The 22086-nt window shown below is 38.3% G+C and overlaps 1 protein-coding gene across 3 annotated transcripts in view; it reads right to left on the bottom strand.

Moving 5' to 3' along the window:
- The window catches only part of LOC125860851 (uncharacterized), a 52911-nt gene extending 32616 nt beyond the window's left edge, over positions 1-20295 (bottom strand). Inside the window, exons 1-3 of one of the 3 annotated variants that reach the window (XM_049540883.1) lie at positions 20278-20295; positions 19970-20119; positions 12291-12409 (exon numbers count right to left, since the gene is read on the bottom strand). In XM_049540883.1, coding sequence (XP_049396840.1) covers positions 12291-12409; positions 19970-20062 — 212 coding nt within the window. In that variant the 5' untranslated portion in view covers positions 20063-20119; positions 20278-20295. Of the gene's footprint in view, positions 1-12290; positions 12410-19969; positions 20257-20277 lie in introns of those variants that run through there. The other 2 variants (XM_049540882.1, XM_049540884.1) reach the window with 2 other exon arrangements.
- Between the last annotated feature and the right edge of the window lie 1791 nt (positions 20296-22086).

The raw sequence follows: 22086 nt of genomic DNA, 5'->3' as shown, positions 1-22086 counted from the left end.
GATTTGGGCCACTGGATCATGGCCCAAATTTCCCCAGCCCAAAAATTCCCTCTTCTCATTTAAATTGCCTGCACGTGCTATCACACGTGTATCAAGACCCTCATCCCTTTCACGTGACCTCTGGTACGTTTGCCCATCTGTAAAATTCAAATTTTCCTGCGACTTAGAAGTGCCCACGTGCCCCATCACCTCGGTGCACTCAAAACCCCCCCTACCCTCTATAAAGTAGGGTTTCTTCATAGACTGCTGGGTAATACCCTTCTTCCCCCTTTGTCCACTATTCACCAACCTCGCCGGAGCTTCAATCCAAATTTGGACCTTGAAGATATATCCATCGTGTATCAGTTCCACCGTCTTTGGGACTGATTCTTCATCCCCTCTTACCTTTATTCTAGCCCATTTTAGGTGGTTTCGGAGCTCTGTTTCCTCTTCTGTTTGTATCCATCCACCGCACAGATTTCCGATCTCCCGAAGGATCTTTTGGGACCAAAACTGGAGTGGAAGGCCTACCAGTCTGATCCAAACTTCCTTCAGGCTTTCCTCGATGGAGTTTGAGCATGGCGTCCACCAGTCTAGATGGAATTTGTGAGATTTCCAGAACCATTCTCCCTTCAACACATGGTCTGCTGTTGTCTTGGTTGGGAACTCAAAGAGAAATTGGTTGTGTCCCATCTCATATATGTAAATACCATGGTGTTGTTTCCAGGAACTATTTGCCCAACGACGGATCTCAGCAAGATGGACATTCGAGATCTCCTCTGGTAGGCTGCCTACCACGCTCCTATCCAGAAGTTCATTTTGTGTTTTCCTAGCATCTTCCGAAATAAATAAGGAATTTCCTTTCCTGTTTACCCCAGCATCATTCATCTCTCTGGTTGACCATTTACTATTCTTGACAGCCTCTGCATAAAGGAGCCCTTCCTCCGTCGTACGATGTAAAAGCTTGACTGTCCTTGTGATTTTGATATTAATGAAGTTGGTTATCTTAGTAGCAATATCCAACCACCCTGAATTAAATGACCATTCTGGAATAATAATAATTTTTTTCTTCTTTCCTTGCAAATTAATGATACTAAAATAGCGACCAAATCTGTTAAAATTTCTTGAGCAGAAAATCTCAGAATAATGGTCGTGATTTTTCCATCTCTTCACCGAGTTTCCTTTCGTTTTCGATGCTTCCTTCAAAAGGTGAACTATCCACTCCATCGTTTTCTAGCTGAAACTCGCCCTAGTCATCATGTTTCGGCCTCTTTCCACCCATTCATACCAAATCTCAGCCCTTGAGATCTTCCTTGTAATGTCATAAGATTTAAAACCTACCGCAAAATAGATGATATCGCTACCCATGATGAGAAGGAGATGAATAGAAGAAGAGAGGTTGATAGATAGAAGAGAGAATTCCGATGGAAGAAGTCCACCGGAATGGGAATCCAGGGCCCAGAAGGGACCTCAGATGAAAACCTCGGACATCGTGCCTGGGAGCATTTATTTTAAAATAATCCTCTAGAAAATATAATATTCTTTTTGTAACTAGTTTTATGACGGTATTGAACAAGGAAAGAATATAAAACAGAAAAGTTATGTTATGAAAAATTTCTTAGAGTCAGATTCCTAGGAAAAAGTATGTGACCTATTGATCAATGAAAAGGGAGAAGCAGATAGAATGTGGAATGAATTTGGTCAGGAGAAGAAAAAATAGTACTCCCTCTGTCCCATTTTATGTGGCAGCCTTTCCTTTTTAGTTCCTCCAAAAAGATTGTCACCTTACTATAATTAGAAACGATTTAACTTTAAAATTCCCCTTTTACCCTTAATGAAATGATTCTCAACCACACAAATATCTAAGAGTTGTTTTAGACCATAAATTTCAAAAGTCTTGCTTTTTTTCGTAAACACCGTGCCAAGTCAAAGGGTGCCACATAAAATGGGACGGAGGGAGTAAAAAATTACACTCCATGAGACCCAATATAAGTGATTGTTGATTACCTTGATTCTAGGAGATATTCTTCTCTAGCTTAGTTGTGGGAGCAGATTTTATTTTATGGTTATTAGTTGTAATTGATTGTCTAATCTAAATTAGTCATAAGACTGTTTGTATAAGCATCCTGATTATTGCGATGTAAAGACACAGAAAACTTCACAAAATTCAAGAATACAACCAATACGAATACAAAAAAGTATTCCTCTTTCTCAAATAATTCATGATATCAGAATTATTTTTGCCTTTTTTATGTGAATTATCTCACTCTGCAACATTAGGGCTCCACTGTGTTTCAAGAGGTCAAGTTTCTTCCCTCTTTTACCATTCGCGTCAAAAAGGGTAGTTGTACAAGTCAACTTTTTACCAGTGTTGATGCAAAAAAAGAACCAACACAACTACAGGATTCCTCTATTGCCAGTTACCAAACTCCAACAAGCAGCTCCGTCAAAGACTTTTGCACACGTCATTGTTGGAGACTCTGAGTTAACATAGGACTCTGTGCTTGAATATGACTCTGAGTTAACATAGGACTTAGTTGACTAATTAGCGGACTCTGTGAATGTATTACATATTATGTACGTAGTAGTAGTAGTAGTAGTCAAATAGGACACGATGATCACAAGTTGATCAACTCTGTACAACAACATTGCCTATAAAAAGGGCATTGCTGTATTGATTCACATAACGAAATATACAAAGTATTCTAGCTTCTCTGTCTCCTTTCTATATTCTGTTCTCTACATGGTAACAGAGCTCTGAAGATAAAAGCTAAAAGCTGCATAATTTCTCTCCCACAATCTCCAACAACAGCCCCAAACACAACTCCTCTATCACTGTCAGCACCTTCCGTGCATCACCTTATTGCTGCGTGCCCAATCAAGCTTAAGCCCACAAACTACTTGATTTGGAGAACTCATATCATGCAGCTTATGCAAGTTATGAAGGTAACTTAACCAAAGAGGAGAAACCAGACAAAGGTAGCTCATCTTCCACAGATGGGAAGGAGAAATCTGTTGAAGGGAAAGCAAGTGAGGACAGTGACTGGGAAGAAAGAGATGTGTTGTTAAGGACATGGATCTGAGGAACTATGACTGAAGAGAGCATGTATCTCATTGTAGGTTGTACTACAGCTAAGGAGATGTGGGAATGCTTGGAAGAGGCATATCTTCAAGCAACAAAGGATAAAGAGTTTCAACTCAAGCAACAACTTCAGAACATCAAGCTAGGATCTAAGAAACTTGATGAGTATCTGAAGGAGTTTAAGGGTATATGTGATTGTCTTGCGGCACACAAACCTTTTGATGAGGATGGCAAAGTTATCAACTTTGCAAGAGGTTTGGGTCCTAAGTATAGGACTTTCAGAACTGTGATGCTTGGAAAGGCACCTTATCCAACTCTCCGTCAGTTTGTCAATGCCCTTAAGAGGTTTTGACATGAGAGAAGAGGAGGATGAAGTGCCACAGGAGAACCATAGCATGACCTTCTCTGCACAAAGAGGCAGAGGTAGAGGATTCTGAGAAAACTCCAACAGAGGAAATTCTAACTACAAACTCAAGAGGAAGAGGATTCAGACCTGCTAGACAGGGAAACTTCAACGAGAACAACCAATTCATCTAGTGCTTGTCAAATTTGTGGTAGGAATAACCACACTGCACTTAAGTGTTTCTACAGATGGGACTAGATGGGACTACTCCTGCTAGGCTAAAGAGACTCTCCCACAAGCTTTGGAAGCATCCAACTTGCAGGGAACAACTGATCCTACAATGTATGTTAATTCAGGATCCACAAATCATATGACCAACAACATAGGTAATCTATCTGATCTTTAGACCTTACAATGGAACTGATAAAATAATTGTAGGTGATGGATCACATCTAAACATTACACATGTTGGAAACACTACAAAATCAGGATTGAAAGTTAAGGAAATATTAGTAGTACGCAAGTTAAATAAGAATCTATTGACTGTTAGCAAGCTTGCTAAGGACAACTCTTGTACACTTGAGTTCAATGAATCTGATTTTGTTGTTAAGGACAAGAAGACAGGGAATCAGCTGGTCAGGGGATCTAAGAAGAGAGGACTCTATGCACCGGAAGATAATGGCATCTTTGCCAGGACAGCATCTTCAGACTGGAAGAAAGATTGGATTTGGCATGCTAAATTAGGCCACCCTAGTTTAAAGTCTTAACAGTTTTTGAATAGAAATAAATTCATAGATGTTGAAAGTTGGAATAAAGTGCCTACTATCTGTACTAGCTGACAGTTAGGAAAGAGCTGTAAACTTCCTTTTGCATTGAAAAATAAAATTGAGAAAGAGCCTTTGATTAAGATTCATTGTGATCTAGGGGGTCTAGCCCCTGTCGCATCATCTCAACATATGAAATACTATGTATTGTTTGTTGATGATAATACAAGGTACACTTGGTTGTATCCAATTAGAATGAAATCAGAATTCTTTGAAGTTTTTCTCAAGATCCAAAAGATGGTTGAAAAACAGTTTTCCAAGCCAATTAAGATCTTCCAGTGTGATGGTGGTGGTGAGTTCATTAGTAATGTGTTCATTAAGCATTTAGAAAGCTATGGCATTATAAGACAAATGTCTTGTCCTAATACACTTGAACAAAATGGAATTTCTGAAAGAAAGCATAGGCATATGGTGGAAATTGGGCTAACACTACTTTTTCATGCCAAATTGCCCTTGTTCCTTTGGGTAGAAGCCTTCCTCACTGTTGTGTTCTTAATAAATAGACTTCCATACTCAGTGCTAAAGAATGAGATACCATTTGCCAAGCTTTATGGGACAGCTCCAGACTACAACAGTTTAAAGGTTTTTGGCTGCAGGTGTTATCCATATCTCAAAGGCCAGACAAATTTTGCACCAAAAACTTATCCTTGTGTGTTCATTGGTTATAGTAGCCTACACAAAGGCTACAGGTGTTATCAACCATCAAATAGGAGAGTGTTTTTCTCTAGACATGTGATCTTGGATGAACAACACTCCCTTATGTGCAACCAGAAAAAATTGATACCACTAATCCCACTCGCTTTGCTACCTTCCTTGAGTCTTTTTCTGATGTGCAGGACGACACTTCAAGTGATCACCAGGCTTCCAGTGCAGTTGATACTATCAATCCAGGGGAAGTGTTGTTACATACTCCTCCAGAAGTGGTGCATACTTCTCCACAATCGACTGATGCTCAGCGTGATGATGTACTATCAGAAAACAGTCATGATCAGACTGATGATTATATACAAGAAAGCATCTCAGAAGGTCATCAAGTATAGCTGATCAAGATTCTAGACACACAGCCTCAACATCTAATCCACAAGGCATACAACTAGAAGTTGACTTGTCAAGATGGTTCAACACTGAGAATAGGCCAAATTCTGAAGAGATGCTACTCTCTCAAAGCACAAATGGAGTCTCAGAAGCTCAAACTTCTGAGAGTGCAGGTGGACATCACATGGTAACAAGATCAAAGAGTAAACAAGCCTTGGTAGCAGCAAATGGAGCAGCTAACACTGAGCCTAGAACCATAGATCAAGCACTAACATTGCCACACTGGTATGAAGCCATGAAGGAAGAAGCGGATGCACTGCATCAAAATCAAACATGGACCTTGGTGCCTGGAACTACTGACATGAATGCGGTTGGATCAAGGTGGGTATTCAAAACTAACCTCAAATCAGATGGCTCTGTAGACAGACACAAAGCCAGACTGGTAGCCAAGGGGTATTCTCAACTTGAAGGAATTGATTTTGAAGAGACCTTCAGTCCTGTTGTCAAAGCTACAACTACAAGGGTAGTATTATCGGTAGCTGTCAGCTTACACTGGCCCATTTGACAGCTTGATGTTAAGAATGCATTCCTGCATGGACATCTCCAAGAAGAAGTCCATATGGCACAACCACCAGGATTTATTGATCCTCAGTATCCACATCATGTGTGCTCCCTAAAGAAACCCTTGTATGGTCTTAAGCAGGCACCCCGGGCTTGGTCTGACAGATTTAGCTTGTACTTACTTCATCTTGGATTCAACTGCAGTAGGGCAGACTCATCATTGTTTGTTCTTCACTGCAAGAAAAGTACTATTCTTCTTCTTTTGTATGTAGATGATATAGTAATTACAAGAAGCTCCCTTATGCAGTGAAGCATTGGCAGGAGTATCCATCTGAGGTTATATATTTTGATGGTGGTATCCATCTGAATCAAAGTAAGTATGCTACAGAACTGCTTAAGAAGACTGATATGGCCATGGATAGACCAGTGAACACACCCCTTGCACAGAAGCATGGCCTATTGGAAGCTACAGGAAGCCCTGCCAATGCTTCATTATGCAGGAGTATTGTAGGAAGTCTTCAATATCTTACATTAACTAGGCCAGATATCACTCATGCAGTGAATTTGGTCAGCCAGTTCATGCAGACTCCTCATAGTTAGCACTTCCAAGCTGTTAAAAGAATCCTCAGATATGTCAAAGGCACTACAAAGCTGGGACTCAGGTTGAATGCACAATCACCTTTAAGATTGTATGGATACTCTGATGCAGATTGGGGAAGTTGTGTTACAACAAGAAGATCAACTACTGGGTATTCAATTTACTTAGGTGCTAACTGCATCTCCTGAACCTCTAAGAAGCAGCAGAAAGTTGCAAGATCAAGTGTTGAAGCTGAGTATAGGGCATTGGCTTTGACTACAGCAGAGATCACATGGATAACCTATATTCTTAGAAACATTGGTGTATCACAGTCCACAGCTCCAATACTGTTTTGTGATAATCTCAGTGCACTATACACGACTGTGAATCCTGTGCTACATGCCAGAACAAAGCATGTTGAATGGATTATCATTTTGTCAGAGAAAAGGTGGCTAGAGGGCAGATTATTACTCATTTTGTTCGATCTCAGGTTCAGCTAGCTGACATTCACACTAAGGCACTAATCAAGCAGCAGTTCATAGGTTTTCGGAGCAAGCTAGGAGTGGATGATCCTCCTCTCTCTCAGTAGCTTAAAGGGTAAGTGTTGGAGACTCTGAGTGACAACTAGTTAGCATAGGACTCTGTGTTTGAATATGACTTAAGTTAACATAGGACTTAGTTGACTAGTTAGCATAGGACTCTGTGAATGTATTACATATTATGTACGTAGTAGTAGTAGTAGTCGAATAGGACACAATGATCACAAGTTGATCAGCTCTGTACAACAACATTGCCTATAAAAAAGGCATTGTTGTATTGATTCACACAACAAAATATACAAAGTATTCTAGCTTCTCTGTCTCCTTTATATACTGTGTTTTCTACAGTCATCGCACACCACCAGAAGTTCCAACTACGGTGACGCGTCAGTCTCACGTGCCAATGAATAGATCACCTCACAGTGACTTTTTTTGGGAGATTTTTAGTTCTTGGGGTTCGCAGGCCAATCCTGAGACTACCATCCAAATTCCAATAATTTCTTCTCTTTTTTTTCTTTTTTTTTGACAAGGTAACAGACTCTATGTAAATCATCAGCACTTTGAAGCCAAAATTACACCATTGAATCTACATCCAAAAGAGTAAAAACAATAGACTAACACTAAATCCTATCTCATCTTACAAGGATCCAAAGATGTCTACTGTAGAAACTGGGTCATCTATATACTCTGAGCTGCATCAATAACAAAAACTTATAATGCATTTCATTTTTAACTTTTATAGAGAGCTACTATTGCCTTCAAAACACCTACAGTTTCTCTCTTTCCAAATGGTCCACCATATTACTGCTGGGACAATTGTTCATCGTCTTTGTTAGTGCTACCAAAATTCCAGCTAGTTAGTGCCTGGTAAAGTAGATTCCAAAGCTAGCTAACCAATTTACCATGAAGAAACAGATGGTTAATTGTCTCTGCATTATGCTCACAAAAATAAAATCTGGAGCAAATATGTTTGCCCCTCTTCTGTAGATTCTCCTAAGTTAAAACAACTTCTTTCACAACCAACCAAGTGAAAATAGCTGCTTTGTATGGATTTTTTACTTTTCAGATATGCTTCCAAGGTACAAATCTGATGTGAGAACCCATCTGATTCATGTCCTTAAAGACAGAACTTACAGTAACAATGCCCTTGTTGTGGCATTTCCATCTTAAAGTGCCTTCTCGTTCCTGTAGCCCTTGCACTGGTCTAGAGTGCCATAAAAGTTGGCCAGTCTTCCATCTCCCAGCCTTGCATCAATCTTCTATAGATCAAGTTCCAACCTTAATTTGACCACACTTCCTATAAAGCAGAATCCTGTTGCTAATTTAAAATATAAATGCCAGGGAACAGTTGCTTAAGACTTCCATTCCCTATCCAGTAATCTTCCCAGAACAAGATCCTCTTGCAATCCTTCACATTAAAACTAGTTCTTGCAAAGAATACATGCAACGGGTTCTTGATTGATCTCTACAAACTTGTGCCATATGTAGTGTTTGCTTCTTTTGTCCTCCAAAAACCTTCCTTTTCATACTTAGCTTGTATCACAGTGCCATAAAGAGTGAACTTCCTTAGGTAGTCTTCGAAGCATTTCATCAGGAGACTTCTGTTCTGCTTTTTCAGATTTCTAAAACCCAGCCCTCTTTCTTTCTTAGCCACAATTAAGGTGTCCCATTTGACTAAATGATAGCCTTTTTCCTCCTTGCCACAAAAAATTCCTCCTAAGAGCATCAATTGTTTCCACTACATTAGTGGGAAGAGAAAATAATGGCATCAACTAGGTAGATAAGGCATTTGAGACAGGGTTGAGCGGAACCAATCTACCACCCCAACAAGTATTGTGATTTCCATCTAGTCACTTTTTTTCATATTTTTCCGTGACATCATTCCATATATCTCTTGGTTTACTTTTTGCACCAAGATGCATTCCTAAGTAAATTGTTGGAATCTTACCTATTTCTCCACCCAAATCTCAGTCAGCTGCTGAATCCTAGCCACCTCATTAATTGGGAAAATAAGACTTTTTCTCCCTTTAATGTGAAGGCCTGAAATAGCCTCAAAGAGAAAAAGAATAATCCTCAAATACTTCAACTGACTCTCCTCTGCATCACAGTACATATGAGAGTGTCATCAGCATACTGTAAGTGTGGTACTTCCACTCTTTCATGTTGTTCCTATGCTTCATTGAAACATCTTATCCAACCATTATTGTGGCAGTCTTCACCATATTGTTAAGTCCCTCCATCACCATAATGACCAGAAAAGACGATAACGGATTATCTTGTCTCAAACCTCTTTGAGAAGGAAAACACCTTCAGGTGAGCCACTTATCAAACCAGAGAACCTGACAGTGGTAATGCAAAATCGTATCCATCTGATCCATTTCCCTCCAAACCCCATCTTCTACAGAATTCTAAGCAAAAAACTCCAATTCACATGGCCATATGCCTTTCCAATATCCAATTTGCACATGATACTTAGGGGTCGTTTGGTACAAAGATTAATAATGCAGGGATTAGTAATGCTGGGTTTAGTAATGCAGGGATTAGTAATGCGGATTAGTAGTGCAGGGATTAGTACTGCAGGGTTTTTTTTATCAAGTGTTTGATTCATTGTTTCCCACCTCATCTGGTGTTTGGATTAAAACTTTATAAAAAACTTCTTTCCAATTATACCCTTGAATTATTATGTAATTGGGTTAAGGTAAATAATTGCCGGACAATAGTAGTTTTTTATGGCCTTCTAACTAGCTATGAGAAGAACAATTTTGTTGTCATGGTTGCCTTTTTTTTTCACTTAAATTATTTGAGGATAAATATTTGTCATCTTAGTAAATTGATCACTTACAAAATGTCAATTTTCAATTTAAAAAAAGATAAAATATCTACTTTTAAAATTAAAAAGACGAGAAGCAACAGTAAAATTGAATAGACCATCTACATTTACACATAAAAATTGCAAGTTGTAGTTTTAATATGTATGCAGTTTTATAAATTGTTCAAAATACAAATAATTAGAAAACCACACAAATATATATCAATAAATTATACATTCAATTAAGATCACAAACGTCATGTGGTGATATATATGTCTTTTTAATTAGTTAATGTTAAACAACTCACATTTCAAATATTGTATTAATTTGTATTGGATTTATTTAGTAACAAGCAACTCTCTCTAAATAATTTGTAAGCTAATTTATTTAAATAATTTACTAGTACAAATATAAAACATAAAATCAACAAAATAAACAAAATAATTACAATGATTTGAGGGATATTTTTGTCTTTACATAGACTTATCCCATGGTATTATATCCTATGTATTACTAATACCTCCAAATGGAAGGTATTAGTAATGCATCCTATAATACCATGTAGGATGTATAACTAATCCCTTGATTAGTTATACATAGGCCCAAATTCCTACCAAACATAGTACTAAATAATACCATATATAATACATGGACTATTTGTTTTAATACAGCCTACCAAACAAACCCTTAGTATTGTATCATTAATTCTGGAATATATCCATTCATTGGCAATAAGAGCAGCATCAGTGATCTGTCTGTCTTTCAAGAATGTCATCTGCAGAGTATCTACTAATTTGTACATCACTTTCTTCAGTCTCTCTATGAGGATCTTAGATATCAATTTATATATGCTTCCTATTAAACTAATAGTCTGAAATCTCTCAATTCCTTAGCCCTATTCTTTTTGGGAATAAGAGCTATGTTAGTTGCATTGAAGCACTTCTCAAAAATTTCTTGAGGATGAAAGTTGTGCACAGTGGACATCACATCATTCTTTAAGACCTCCCAAAAATGAACAAAGAACTCCATAGTGTACCCATCTGGACCTGTGCTTTATCTACTGCACATGCCTTGAGACCATCCAAAACTTCTTTCTCCTCAAAAGGTTGTTGCAGTTCCTGTTGGTCCTCTATGTTCATGGTAGGCCACTGGTACATGTTGTAATAGGGCCTGAATTTCTCGTTTTCACAGTAAAGCTTCTCATAGAAGGTAATGATCTCCCTTTTAATGTTCTCTATCCCCACAATATCTTATCCTCCTACCTGCAGAAGATCAATGTGATTCTTCCTCTTGCAAGCATTTGCAATTCTTTGGAAGAACTTTGTGTTTTTATCACCCTTATAAATCCACAATGTTCTTGATCTTCGTCTCCATGCTATCTCTTCCTTTTTGGCATAATTTTCCAATTCTATGAATAAATTAGATTTCTGGCCTCTTCTTCAGTTAAATTATCTAGAAGAATTCTGGCAGAAAAAGGTTTATCATTATCTTTGAATCTGGAGATTTATCCACTCCATACGGACATAGTTATTGGTTGATGCAATGTTTAAGATCCTTCCACTTTATTTAACCAGTAAATTTCATTCTCGTCTCTTCTTCATCATAGTTTCTATCAGATTGCCTCCCTCTAGTAACTTTTTCTAATAAAAAATATGTCCTCCCCCTCTCAATAGTTCAGCTTCTCAAAAGGTGGAGTGACAACTGAAAAGAGTTGTTCTCAATCATATCTTTTTACCATGTGGAATTTGATATTGGTATCTGTTTCACAAGCTTAGTGTCAAACATTTAGAGAACTTCTCAACATGTGAGGTGGTTGACTCAAAGGGAAACAAGATATATTAACACTAGATAATAATAACTATTGACGGATAAAGGTTTCTCAAGAAAAGCATTTAAAAATCCATCATTAAGCCTACTGTAGTTCTGTACATGATACCTCCCCATGAATGTTCCACTCAAGGCAAAATGGCATGTGCAGGCCCAATTTGACAAAGGTTTTCTCAAGAACAGATGTAAGAATTGTAATTGCTTCAGTAGCAATTTTCTCCACACTTTTGCTTCTCAATCGATCTTCAATTGAGCTAGCAGAAATGAAACTACATTCTTTCTGTAGTTTTTATTTATCCACTTGGTGACTATCAATTAGTTCCAACAAAGTATGTCGGGAGATGTGGAGGTTCACGATGTGATACTAACGTGTGACTGAAGGAGATACATGCTAACTATGGGTAGAAACAGTTGCATGGCATTTTGTAGACATGGTTTGAGTTGTATCGATTAACACATTATGACCCAATTTATCATGCTGTGAAATGTGAATTCTTCCAAGTAGATAAGTAGCTATTGGCATGCTGGACAGAATATGCAATGATAAAACTAGACATACATCTACCAAACTATTTGAAGATGCATGATGAGTCTGCCCGTGCAAGTGCAATGAATCAGCATGATTCGGGTGCATGACTAAAAATGTATATCACTTGAAACTGAAATGGCAACCATGCAGCACTTGAGGACAAATTACAGTTAAGAATATGTACCTTTCTCTCCATCTTAAAAGAGCCTCTAGAAGAGGACCAGGTGTGTGTCGAGCAATCATAGCTAACGAATCCAGTACTTGCTCATAGGCTGGATCTGATGGCCGAAGGTACTGTCCATCCTGTTTAGCCCAGGTAAAGTTTCATAATAGCATACAAATCAAGTAAAAATAAAATAAAATATGGCCATCCTGTTTAGTCCAGGTAAAGTTTCAGAATAACACAAATCAAGTAAAAATAAAATAAAATATACTATATCTCTTTAACTTCACATAATTTGTTCTTGCATTAGGATGCAGATAAAATTACATCATTAAGAATCATGCCAATGAAACACAGAGCACATAACTGCAATAGCACCAGTGCCAACACAAAAGAATTATACTTACTCTTTTCTCTTTCTGGTGCTAGAGAATAATTTGTTACTTTTCTCTCTTACCCTTCACGTGATACATTTCAATTGACACTCCTGTGTCCACTGAATTCTTTCCTGGGGAGGGAACATACAAAGGGATTGAGATCACACTGACCCACTCTAAGCCTATCCCCAACTCATTCTGCTCTTCTTATTTTTTTTGCTCTTTTCCCACCCAATTAGTAGAGGCAACCTATCAGGGCCTTCTTATGAATAAGCATTAGGACTACGAAGGTTCATAGTAAAAGGAAGAACTTTCTTTATTTTAAAAATGCTCCCAGACATAAATACCGAGATAGTTCTCTCTCCTACTTCTTAGGAGGGTAGAACCACCAGTTCCGAAAATTTCCTTACCTAACATCAGTTAACACCTTACGTGGTTAACCATCAACCCTTTATTTTTCTCTACTCGTTCTATATCATGGAAAACAACATAATGTATTTTGCGATGGGTTTCAAATCCTATGACATCTCGAGAAGCTGGGCTCGCGGAGAAAGCTGGTATGACTGGATTGAACGTGGAAGAAAAGGGATGAGCAGGTCAAGTTTTAGTCAGAAAACAATGGAATGGCTGTGCAGGACTCTCAAAGAAGCTTCAAAGGTCAAAGGAAATTTTGTTTGCAGATGGAAACGACTGGAACTATCAACACAGCTCTTTTGTGCAAGAAATTTCAACAATAGGGGGAGATATATAAGTATAATCAGCGTACAGGGCAAAAATAGAGCAGTATTAATTATCCCAGAAACAGCATTCAATGTAGGTTGGTGGGATTTGGCAAACAAACTTGAGAAGTTCATTTATTACAAAAACACAAGGATAACCAATAAAATTCCCACATTGGTTGACAAGAAGATTTCTTATGCTGAAACACTCAGGAAAAGCAAATGGACCTCGAGGGGGATAGAGGCTGCAACTACAAAACAAGATGGAGATATAATCCGTATTGATAGTGACACCAATTTATCTCAGAGTGAGACCTTGAGCAGGAGCCTCTATGGTCAGGTTACAACCAATGGGTCAGACTCACCGACCCTTTCGGAGATTCGCAGATGGGCTAATTCGAACTGGAACAAAACCCATGGTCTGAACATCTATGACATGGGAAAAAATTGCTTCCTTTTTGAGTTTGCCTCCATGGAAGCTGCAGAACATGTACTCAGAGGTAGCTGGTCGTGGAAGAAACAGAGCTTGCAACTCCAATGGTGGACACCAACTGTAGGTGCAATCCAATCTAGAGCAGCCATCAAGCAGACTTGGGTCAGACTGGTAGGTTTACCCCTGCACTTGTGGTCAGACAAGGTCTTTAAGGCGGTAGGGGAATATTGTGGAGGATGGATAAGGACGGAAGAGGAGACACAACTCCGAAATCACCTAAAATGGGCGAGAATTCTAGTGAAGGGTGGGGGAAATAGCATTCCGAAAGAAGTAAGAATCGAATTCGAAGGAATAGGGTATATCATTCAAATCTGGAACGAGGCGCCGGTGAAATTCTATGCCGGAGAAGAGGAGATTGTCGGACCGGCTGTTGCGGGTAATCCTTTGAACCAGCGGACAATGTCAGGCTTTGTGAAACCTTTTCCTGCACTGGAAACAGCTGTACAGACAGAGGAGCACGTGGGCTGCTCAAATATCTTTGAAAAGCAAATCCAAACACGTGACTGGTCACGTGAATGTCCTTTTAAAAATTCAAAAAAGGCCAAACAAGATCTGGGCTTCGACCCGCTGGCCCATTCTAGCAGAAGTTATTTTGAAATAAGTGGGCCTAAGGCAAAAAAGATCTCAGACCCTTTCCAAATTGAGATTGAAGCAAACATAACAACACCAAGGGTGATAGAGGCGGAATTAGTACTCAATCCAGGAACCTTTGCTGAGGCATGCAATGATCGGGTTGCGACAGAAGAGCAAGTTGATGATGATGCTATATCCATTATTAATACGGAGAACAAAGAAAATATGGAGATACACACAGGAGGCTATTTACAGTTGAAAGAAAAGGAGGAGGGAAATGACACTTTAGAGGATATTCTACCTCTTAATTCAGCAGAAGACGAAGACATAATGGACCACGAAAACATGATCCCCACTTGGGTCCAGCAGAACATAATCAAATTAAGTAAGGAATTTGGAGTTCACTTTCAAGGTTGTGAGGAGGTAGCCTTGAACCTATTCATGAAAATTGATGGCAAAAGACAAGTAACAGGAGAGGCTCCAGGTGCAATAGTGCCAGTGACTCCAAAAGAGAAGATTCCAAAGGAGCTTAAAAATCTGGAACCAAGCAGCAATTTCATTAGTTTTGGAACAAGAAGCAGAGGGGATGTTTCGTGAATAATCTTAATGAAGGTTAACATAGTGTCATGGAATGTGAGAGGCCTCAATGATCCTAGGAAGAGGCTATTGATTAAGAACATGTTACATATATGGAGAGCAGATGTATATTGTTTTCAAGAATCCAAATTAAGAGGTGACATAAGGGAGACAATCAAAGAGCTATGGGCCAACAGGAGGGTGAAATTCGCACAGTTGGAAGCTAGGGGAACTAAAGGAGGCATTATCATTCTATGGGACAGCAGTATATGGGAGGGAGAAGTTTGTGAGGTGGGGGCTTATTGCATTACTGTTAGATTCCGGGGCAAAACGCAGGATTTTAGCTGGCACTTATCAGGCGTTTATGGTCCAAACGACAGGGAGGAAAGGAAAGAGGTTTGGTGGGAGCTGGGAGCAGTAAGGAGCCTATTTGATGGCCCTTGGGTGATTGCTGGGGACTTTAATGTTGTAAGGTCCCCTTCCGAGAAGAAGAATTGCATCAGAATCAATAAAGCCATGGAGGATTTCTCAGACTTTATTGAGGATATGGAACTAGAAGATCCACCTCTCATAGGGGGCAGTTTTACATGGAGAAAAGGAGACAACTACGATACAGCAGCAAGACTGGATAGGTTCCTGTTCTCAGAAGAATGGGAAGTATCTTTCAGGAAAATCAAGCAAACTATTATGCCTAGAGTCACTTCTGATCATAATCCTCTGCTACTAGAATGTGGAAACTGGGAGAGGTCTTTGTCCTATTTTAAATTCGAAAATTGGTGGTTGCAAACTGAGAATTTTAATGAGAGAATTAAGGGGTGGTGGGATTCTGAAATTTTTATGGGAAGACCAGATTACATTCTAGCTTGCAAGTTGAAATCCCTCAAAGTGAAGTTGAAAGAATGGAGCAGAACTGCTCAAGGCAATCTAGGTCTACAGAAACAGAACATTTTAAACCAGCTTTATGATTTAGATGTGATCCAGGCTCATAGGTGCTTGTCTGATGATGAGTCATTTCTGAGAGCTGTTCTGACAGTAGAGTTTGAGGAGGTGGCAAAAAAGGAGGAAGTGGCATGGAGGCAAAGATCCAGGGCTATATGGCTGAAAGAGGGGGATAAAAATACAAAATTCTTCCACAGAACAGCAAACTGCCACAAGAGATACAACAGCATTGATAGTCTTTTGATCAATGGAGCTAATGTATCAGAACCAGCAATGATCAGGGAGGAGATCATAGATTTCTACCAAAACCTCTACAAAGAGAATGAACACTGGAGACCTCAGTTCAGCCCCACAGATCAAGCTACTTTGAATGAAGAAGATAATGTAATGCTGCAAAGTCAGTTTGGAGAACAAGAGATCAAAGAATGTGTGTTTGCTTGTGCAGGAGATAAGGCTCCTGGCCCAGATGGTTTCACTATGGCATTTTTCATACAGTGTTGGGAGGTGGTGAAGATGGATGTGATAGCAACCATTCAGAACTTCCATAGCCAAGGCTACTTTGAAAAAAGCTTTAATGCTACTTTCATAGCTTTGATCCCAAAAAAAATGGGTGCAACAGAATTGAAGGATTTCAGGCCCATTAGCCTGATTAGCAGTGTCTATAAGATCATATCCAAGCTACTAACAGAAAGACTTAAGAAAGTGATGTCCAAGCTGGTGGATAAACATCAAATGGCTTTCATCAAGGGTAGGCAGATCATGGATGCCATACTTATTGCTAATGAATGTGTGGATGTGAGGAATTTAAATAAAGTCCCTGGGGTCCTATGTAAGCTGGACATAGAAAAGGCATATGATCACCTCAATTGGAATTATTTGTGGAATACACTCGTGAGGATGGGTTTTGGAAATAGGTGGATAAACTGGTTAAAATACTGTGTGAGTACAGTAAAATTCTCAGTATTAATTAATGGTACTCCCTCTGGCTTTTTCCATTCTGAAAGAGGACTACGACAGGGGGACCCCATTTCCCCTTTTCTGTTTATACTCGCTATGGGTGGATTGAGTGATATGTTGAAAACAGCACAGTTAAATAACAGGATCAAGGGGTTTGGGATGAATGACAGTGACATTCTGGGCTTAAATATCTCCCATCTGCAATATGCTGATGACACCTTAGTGTTCTGTGGGGCAGAGAAAGAGCAATTGAAGTATCTAAGGGTCATCTTTGTTCTGTTTGAAGCTGTTTCTGGATTGCATATAAACTGGGGAAAAAGTTTTATCTACCCAGTGAATGAAGTTCCAGACATCAACAGTCTGGCTGATATTCTAGGAGGTAAAGTGGGAGAACTGCCTACCACCTACCTAGGGATGCCTCTCGGGGCAATGAGTAAGTCAAGGAACATATGGAATGCAGTGGTGGAAAAGTGTGGAAAAAAGTTGGTAAATTGGAGAAGTCAATACCTATCTTTGGGTGGAAGATTGACCCTAATTAATAGTGTACTTGATGCTATGCCAACTTATATGATGTCTTTATTTCCTTTGCCAGGGAATGTTTTAGAGAAGCTAGACTCCATCCGGAGGAATTTTTTATGGCAAGGAAATGGAGAGGGGGAAAAGAAGTATCACTTGGTGAAATGGGAAGTCGTGACCAACAGTAAAAAGGAAGGGGGAATGGGCATAAAGAACCTCAAAGTTCAGAATCAAAGTCTCTTATTGAAGTGGTTATGGAGGTTTGTCTCAGGGGAACAAGGTTTGTGGAAAGATGCTATAGTTTCCAGATACACAATGGAAGGCTTATGGATCACTAAGCAAGTTAGAAGCCCTTATGGGGTAGGTCTATGGAGGACAATCAGGAATCAATGGCCTAAATTGTGGGGAAACTCTAGAATTGTAATAGGAGATGGAAGGAGGACGTCATTCTGGAATGATGTGTGGGTTGGTCAATATCCCTTAATGCAGCTGTACCCGGTGATCTATAATTTGAACCAACAGAAGGAGGCAACAGTAGCAGATGTCAGGGACAATCAAGGATGGAACCTCTCTTTTAGGAGAATGTTGAATGACTGGGAGATTGACAGTCTAACAGATTTCTACAATACTCTGGAGCAGGCCATCAACTTCCAACCTAATGAAGACAACCTACACTGGTTGAAGGCCAAAAATGGGAAATTCACAGTAAAATCAGCTTACAGACACCTTGATAGGCCAGCTGCAATGCTCTTACCATGGCCTTGGAAGATGATATGGAAAGTTAAAGTACCTCACAAGGTGGCTTGTTTCACCTGGTTAGTAGCCAGACAAGCAGTACTAACTCAGGACAATCTAATGAAAAGGGGAAGACAATTATGTTCCAGATGTTTTTTTTGTGAAAGAGAAATAGAGACAACAAACCATCTCTTCATCCATTGTAGAGTGACAGAGAAACTGTGGCAGGTGTTTTTTAACTTAAGGGGTATCAGTTGGTCCATGCCAAGGCATACCTCCGAAGCTCTAACACGCTGGAATAGAGAAGGAAATTTGTCCGACCACAAAGAGAGATGGAAGATTGTCCCTGTTTGCATCTGGTGGACAATATGGAGGGAGAGGAACCAAAGATGTTTTGAAAACAAGAGCATCCCTTTCCAAAGTCTGAAGTTGAATTGTCTTATAACCTTTTTTTTTTTGGTGTAACTATGTACTCCCCAAAAAGGTGGAGGATATTACTCAGTTTCTAGATAGTTTAGGAGGGATATAGGTGGTAGATTTCTTTGGTTTTGTTTACTGTAAATCCCAGATGTAACTACTACTAGAATACACTATTGGTGTATCTTGTCTATAAAATGTTAACTTTCTCAAAAAAATAAGCATTAGGACACCGGCAAGCATCTCTCCTCGGAAACTCTCTCTGATGCTTATCTAGGTGAGACTAAAATATATACATGATATGATCCAAAAAAAAGATATTATCTGGACTTAACTATTGCTCTTGGAGAAATTGTGAATCAACTGATTAGGTGAAGACAAATAGCAAAATATCTTTCCAAGTCATGTGACAAATATAGCATGAAAATTTATTTAAAGCACAAATACACCAAGTATTGTTATACTACCTCCCTTCAATTTTATGTAATAGTACCTGATTGACACGAGGTTTAAGAAGTTACTTCGACTTATATATTATACATATTATTAATAGTGAAAGTAAGCATTAAGATAGTGGTTGAGGACCACTAGGTGATTCTTCCCATCTGTGCTAGCCTTGGGGACAAAATTACCTAGTACCTATTGCTAGTGGGAGGTGATAGGTATCCCATGGAGATAGTCGAGGTGCGCAAAAGCTGGCCCAGACACCACAGTCATAAAAAAAAAAGATAGTGGTTGAGGACCCCAATGCCAAGAGGACGATATTAAGTTCCAGTGGTGAAACAAGGATTTTCACCAAGGGGATTCAAACTATAAAGAAGTAAGCACATGGAGAAGACGAGCGAATCCTACATCTACTATGTTTTTGACCTCATATATACATTGCAATTTTTCGGCAAAAGGTATCCAGATGAACTCCTTGCACCTTCCTAACCGTCTTGACAACCAAGGTCAGAGTCCCATCAGAAGGACACTAGGCAAATTAATCTCAGCTGCCTAAATCTGGACAAAGTTATGTGGTACTCATGCTAGTAGAAAGTAGAAAGTAACCAGTGCCCCAAGCTGGCTTGGATGCCACCAATAGTGGGTGAAAACTTATTTTGGTAGAGAACATCAAATCAAGATGAAACAGTTTAATGAATTCGAATTATTGAGATTAGTATTATGACATTTCAAATAGAAAGAGTGTCAATGAAGTGGTTGAGACTCCTGAAGTCTCAGTTTCAAATCCAGGGGAGACTAACATATCAGATTATTCTTGCTAGTAGGAGGTGGCACGCACGAAATTAGTCTACATACGCAAAAGCTTGTCTGAACACCACGGTCCACGGTCATCGAAAAATGAAAAATACCTTACATTAAAATAAAAGAAATAAGAAAAATTAGTAGAAAGAGTACATGAGCTTGAGCAGTTTCAATGCGACGCCTAGCAAGCGGAAGGAACCTCTGTAGCAGTGCATCAACAATCAGCTTCGCAGCACTTGTCTTCATTTTCCCCCAAATATTTTACACCAGTTGGTTCCAATTACAAACTTCTGATTTCATATCCTACGCAATTTGTCCATTTTCAACGTGAGTATCAACATCGCAATGACCAGAATTTCCAAAATTAGAAATCAGGTTTCTTCATCCAAACACAATTTCGTATTGAGATTGGGCAATTCCGGTTGTCTTTCCAGGTAGATTCACCAATTTTTTTTTCTCACCATTGTTGCTATGCTCGAGGTTTGATTTGTTGTTCAATAAAGGCGGAACCCGTTTAAAAAAAAAAAGGAGTAAACTGTCTGGACCGGTTCAGCTCTGCTATTTTTCTTACTTTGCTCCTGCTGATTCGGGTTGGGCACTAGACCACTTTTATGTTTTTTCTTTTTTTTTTATAATCAATGAATTCATTCGCCCTTCGTGCGGTCATCAAAAACATAAATAATTTATTAAATATTATTTCAATAAAAGGGGATATGTGTGTATCTGTGTAAGGGTGTGCAAAAATCGATTTAACCAATAAACCGAACCGAAAAAAATACTATTGGTTTATTGATATTGGGTTATTGGGCTAACGATTTTTAAACGGTTTTGCAAATTTTTTTATTTGGTTATTGGTTTGGTTTCAGATTTTATAATTTTTGTTAATTGTTAAACTGATAACCCAATAAGACTATACTAAATTTACTAGTCTTATTGTTAATGGTTAAACGATTGTTACTTTCACACTTTTTGTTAATGGTTAAACGATTGTGACTTTCACACTTTTTCCTTTGAATGTGTCTAGTGTCTAAACTTGCAAGAAAAATGATTGTTACTTTTATGATTATTACTTTCATGCCAAATGCTGGAAAAATCATATGGTTTATATGAAAAATTTCTTATCGTGTATATAATATATATGAGTATTTTCTTATTGGTTAAACCGAAAATCGAACCATTAAGTACCATAAACCGATTAACCAAAAACTAATAAGAAATATGTTATTGATTTGGTTATCGGTTTGACGTATTTACAAACCGAAAACCGAACCAATAACACATAAAACCGAACCGAACCGACCGATGCGCACCCCTATATCTGTGTGTGTGAATTTTAGTTGAAAATTTTAGATAATTTTTAGAGTTTCTTTTTACATAAAAAAGAATATAAAATAAAATAATTATATTATCTATCTATATCTCTATTACCTTAAAAGCATGAACTCCTAACTTAAACGTTAAATTACCATAATATCTCTAACTTAGGTTGTACATTTTTCGATGAGTTGTGACTTTTCCTATAAGTTGTGACTTTTTTTAAAGGATTGTGATTTTTCAATGAGTTGTGACTTTTCCAAAGAGTTGTGACTTTTTCAATAAGTTGTGACTTTTCCAATGTACTGTGAATTCTCTGAAAGGTCACGACTTTTTGGATAAGCCACAATTAACATTTAATTTGTTCATACTACCCTTTGTTGACTATAAATAGAGGGGTTTCCTCTCATTTTTCAACAACAATTTTTTTAATCTTCTTCTTCTTCTTCTTCTTCTTCTTCCTTCTTCTTCTTGTATATTATAAAATTTCCGTGTGATTTATTGACGTTGAGTTAGTCTGAAGTTTAGCGGAATATGAGGTACCACTATTTTAATGAACTAAATTGTTATATCCTAAGAAGATATATTCCATAACCTCGAGTACTTGATGAAAACAATTTTGATGATATAATAATTATTTTTTCACTTAACATATACATTAGTATGTAATATTCCACTATAGGAAGTCAACATGATGTAGTCTAAACTCATTTGTTTTTGTTAACAATTTCTCTTGTGATGTAGATATATGCTTTTGAATAACTTTTTCCAAAATTATTAGACTTCTCAAGAGTTAGATAATTGCCAAGGTTTGTTTTTATGATGCTCAAGACCAAAAATTGACTTTATTTATCAATGCTACTTGCGTGATTTGGATTGTCAGAAAGTTTGCTTCAAAATAGTTATTACTATATAAACATTGCCCTTTTGTTTTACTTATTTACTATTTCTTAAAA

The sequence above is a fragment of the Solanum stenotomum genome, chromosome 3 (assembly GCF_019186545.1).
Source record: "Solanum stenotomum isolate F172 chromosome 3, ASM1918654v1, whole genome shotgun sequence".
Classification (NCBI taxonomy): domain Eukaryota; kingdom Viridiplantae; phylum Streptophyta; class Magnoliopsida; order Solanales; family Solanaceae; genus Solanum; species Solanum stenotomum.
Note: the sequence above shows the minus strand (reverse complement) of the source record. Positions and strands in the feature narration are given on the sequence as shown.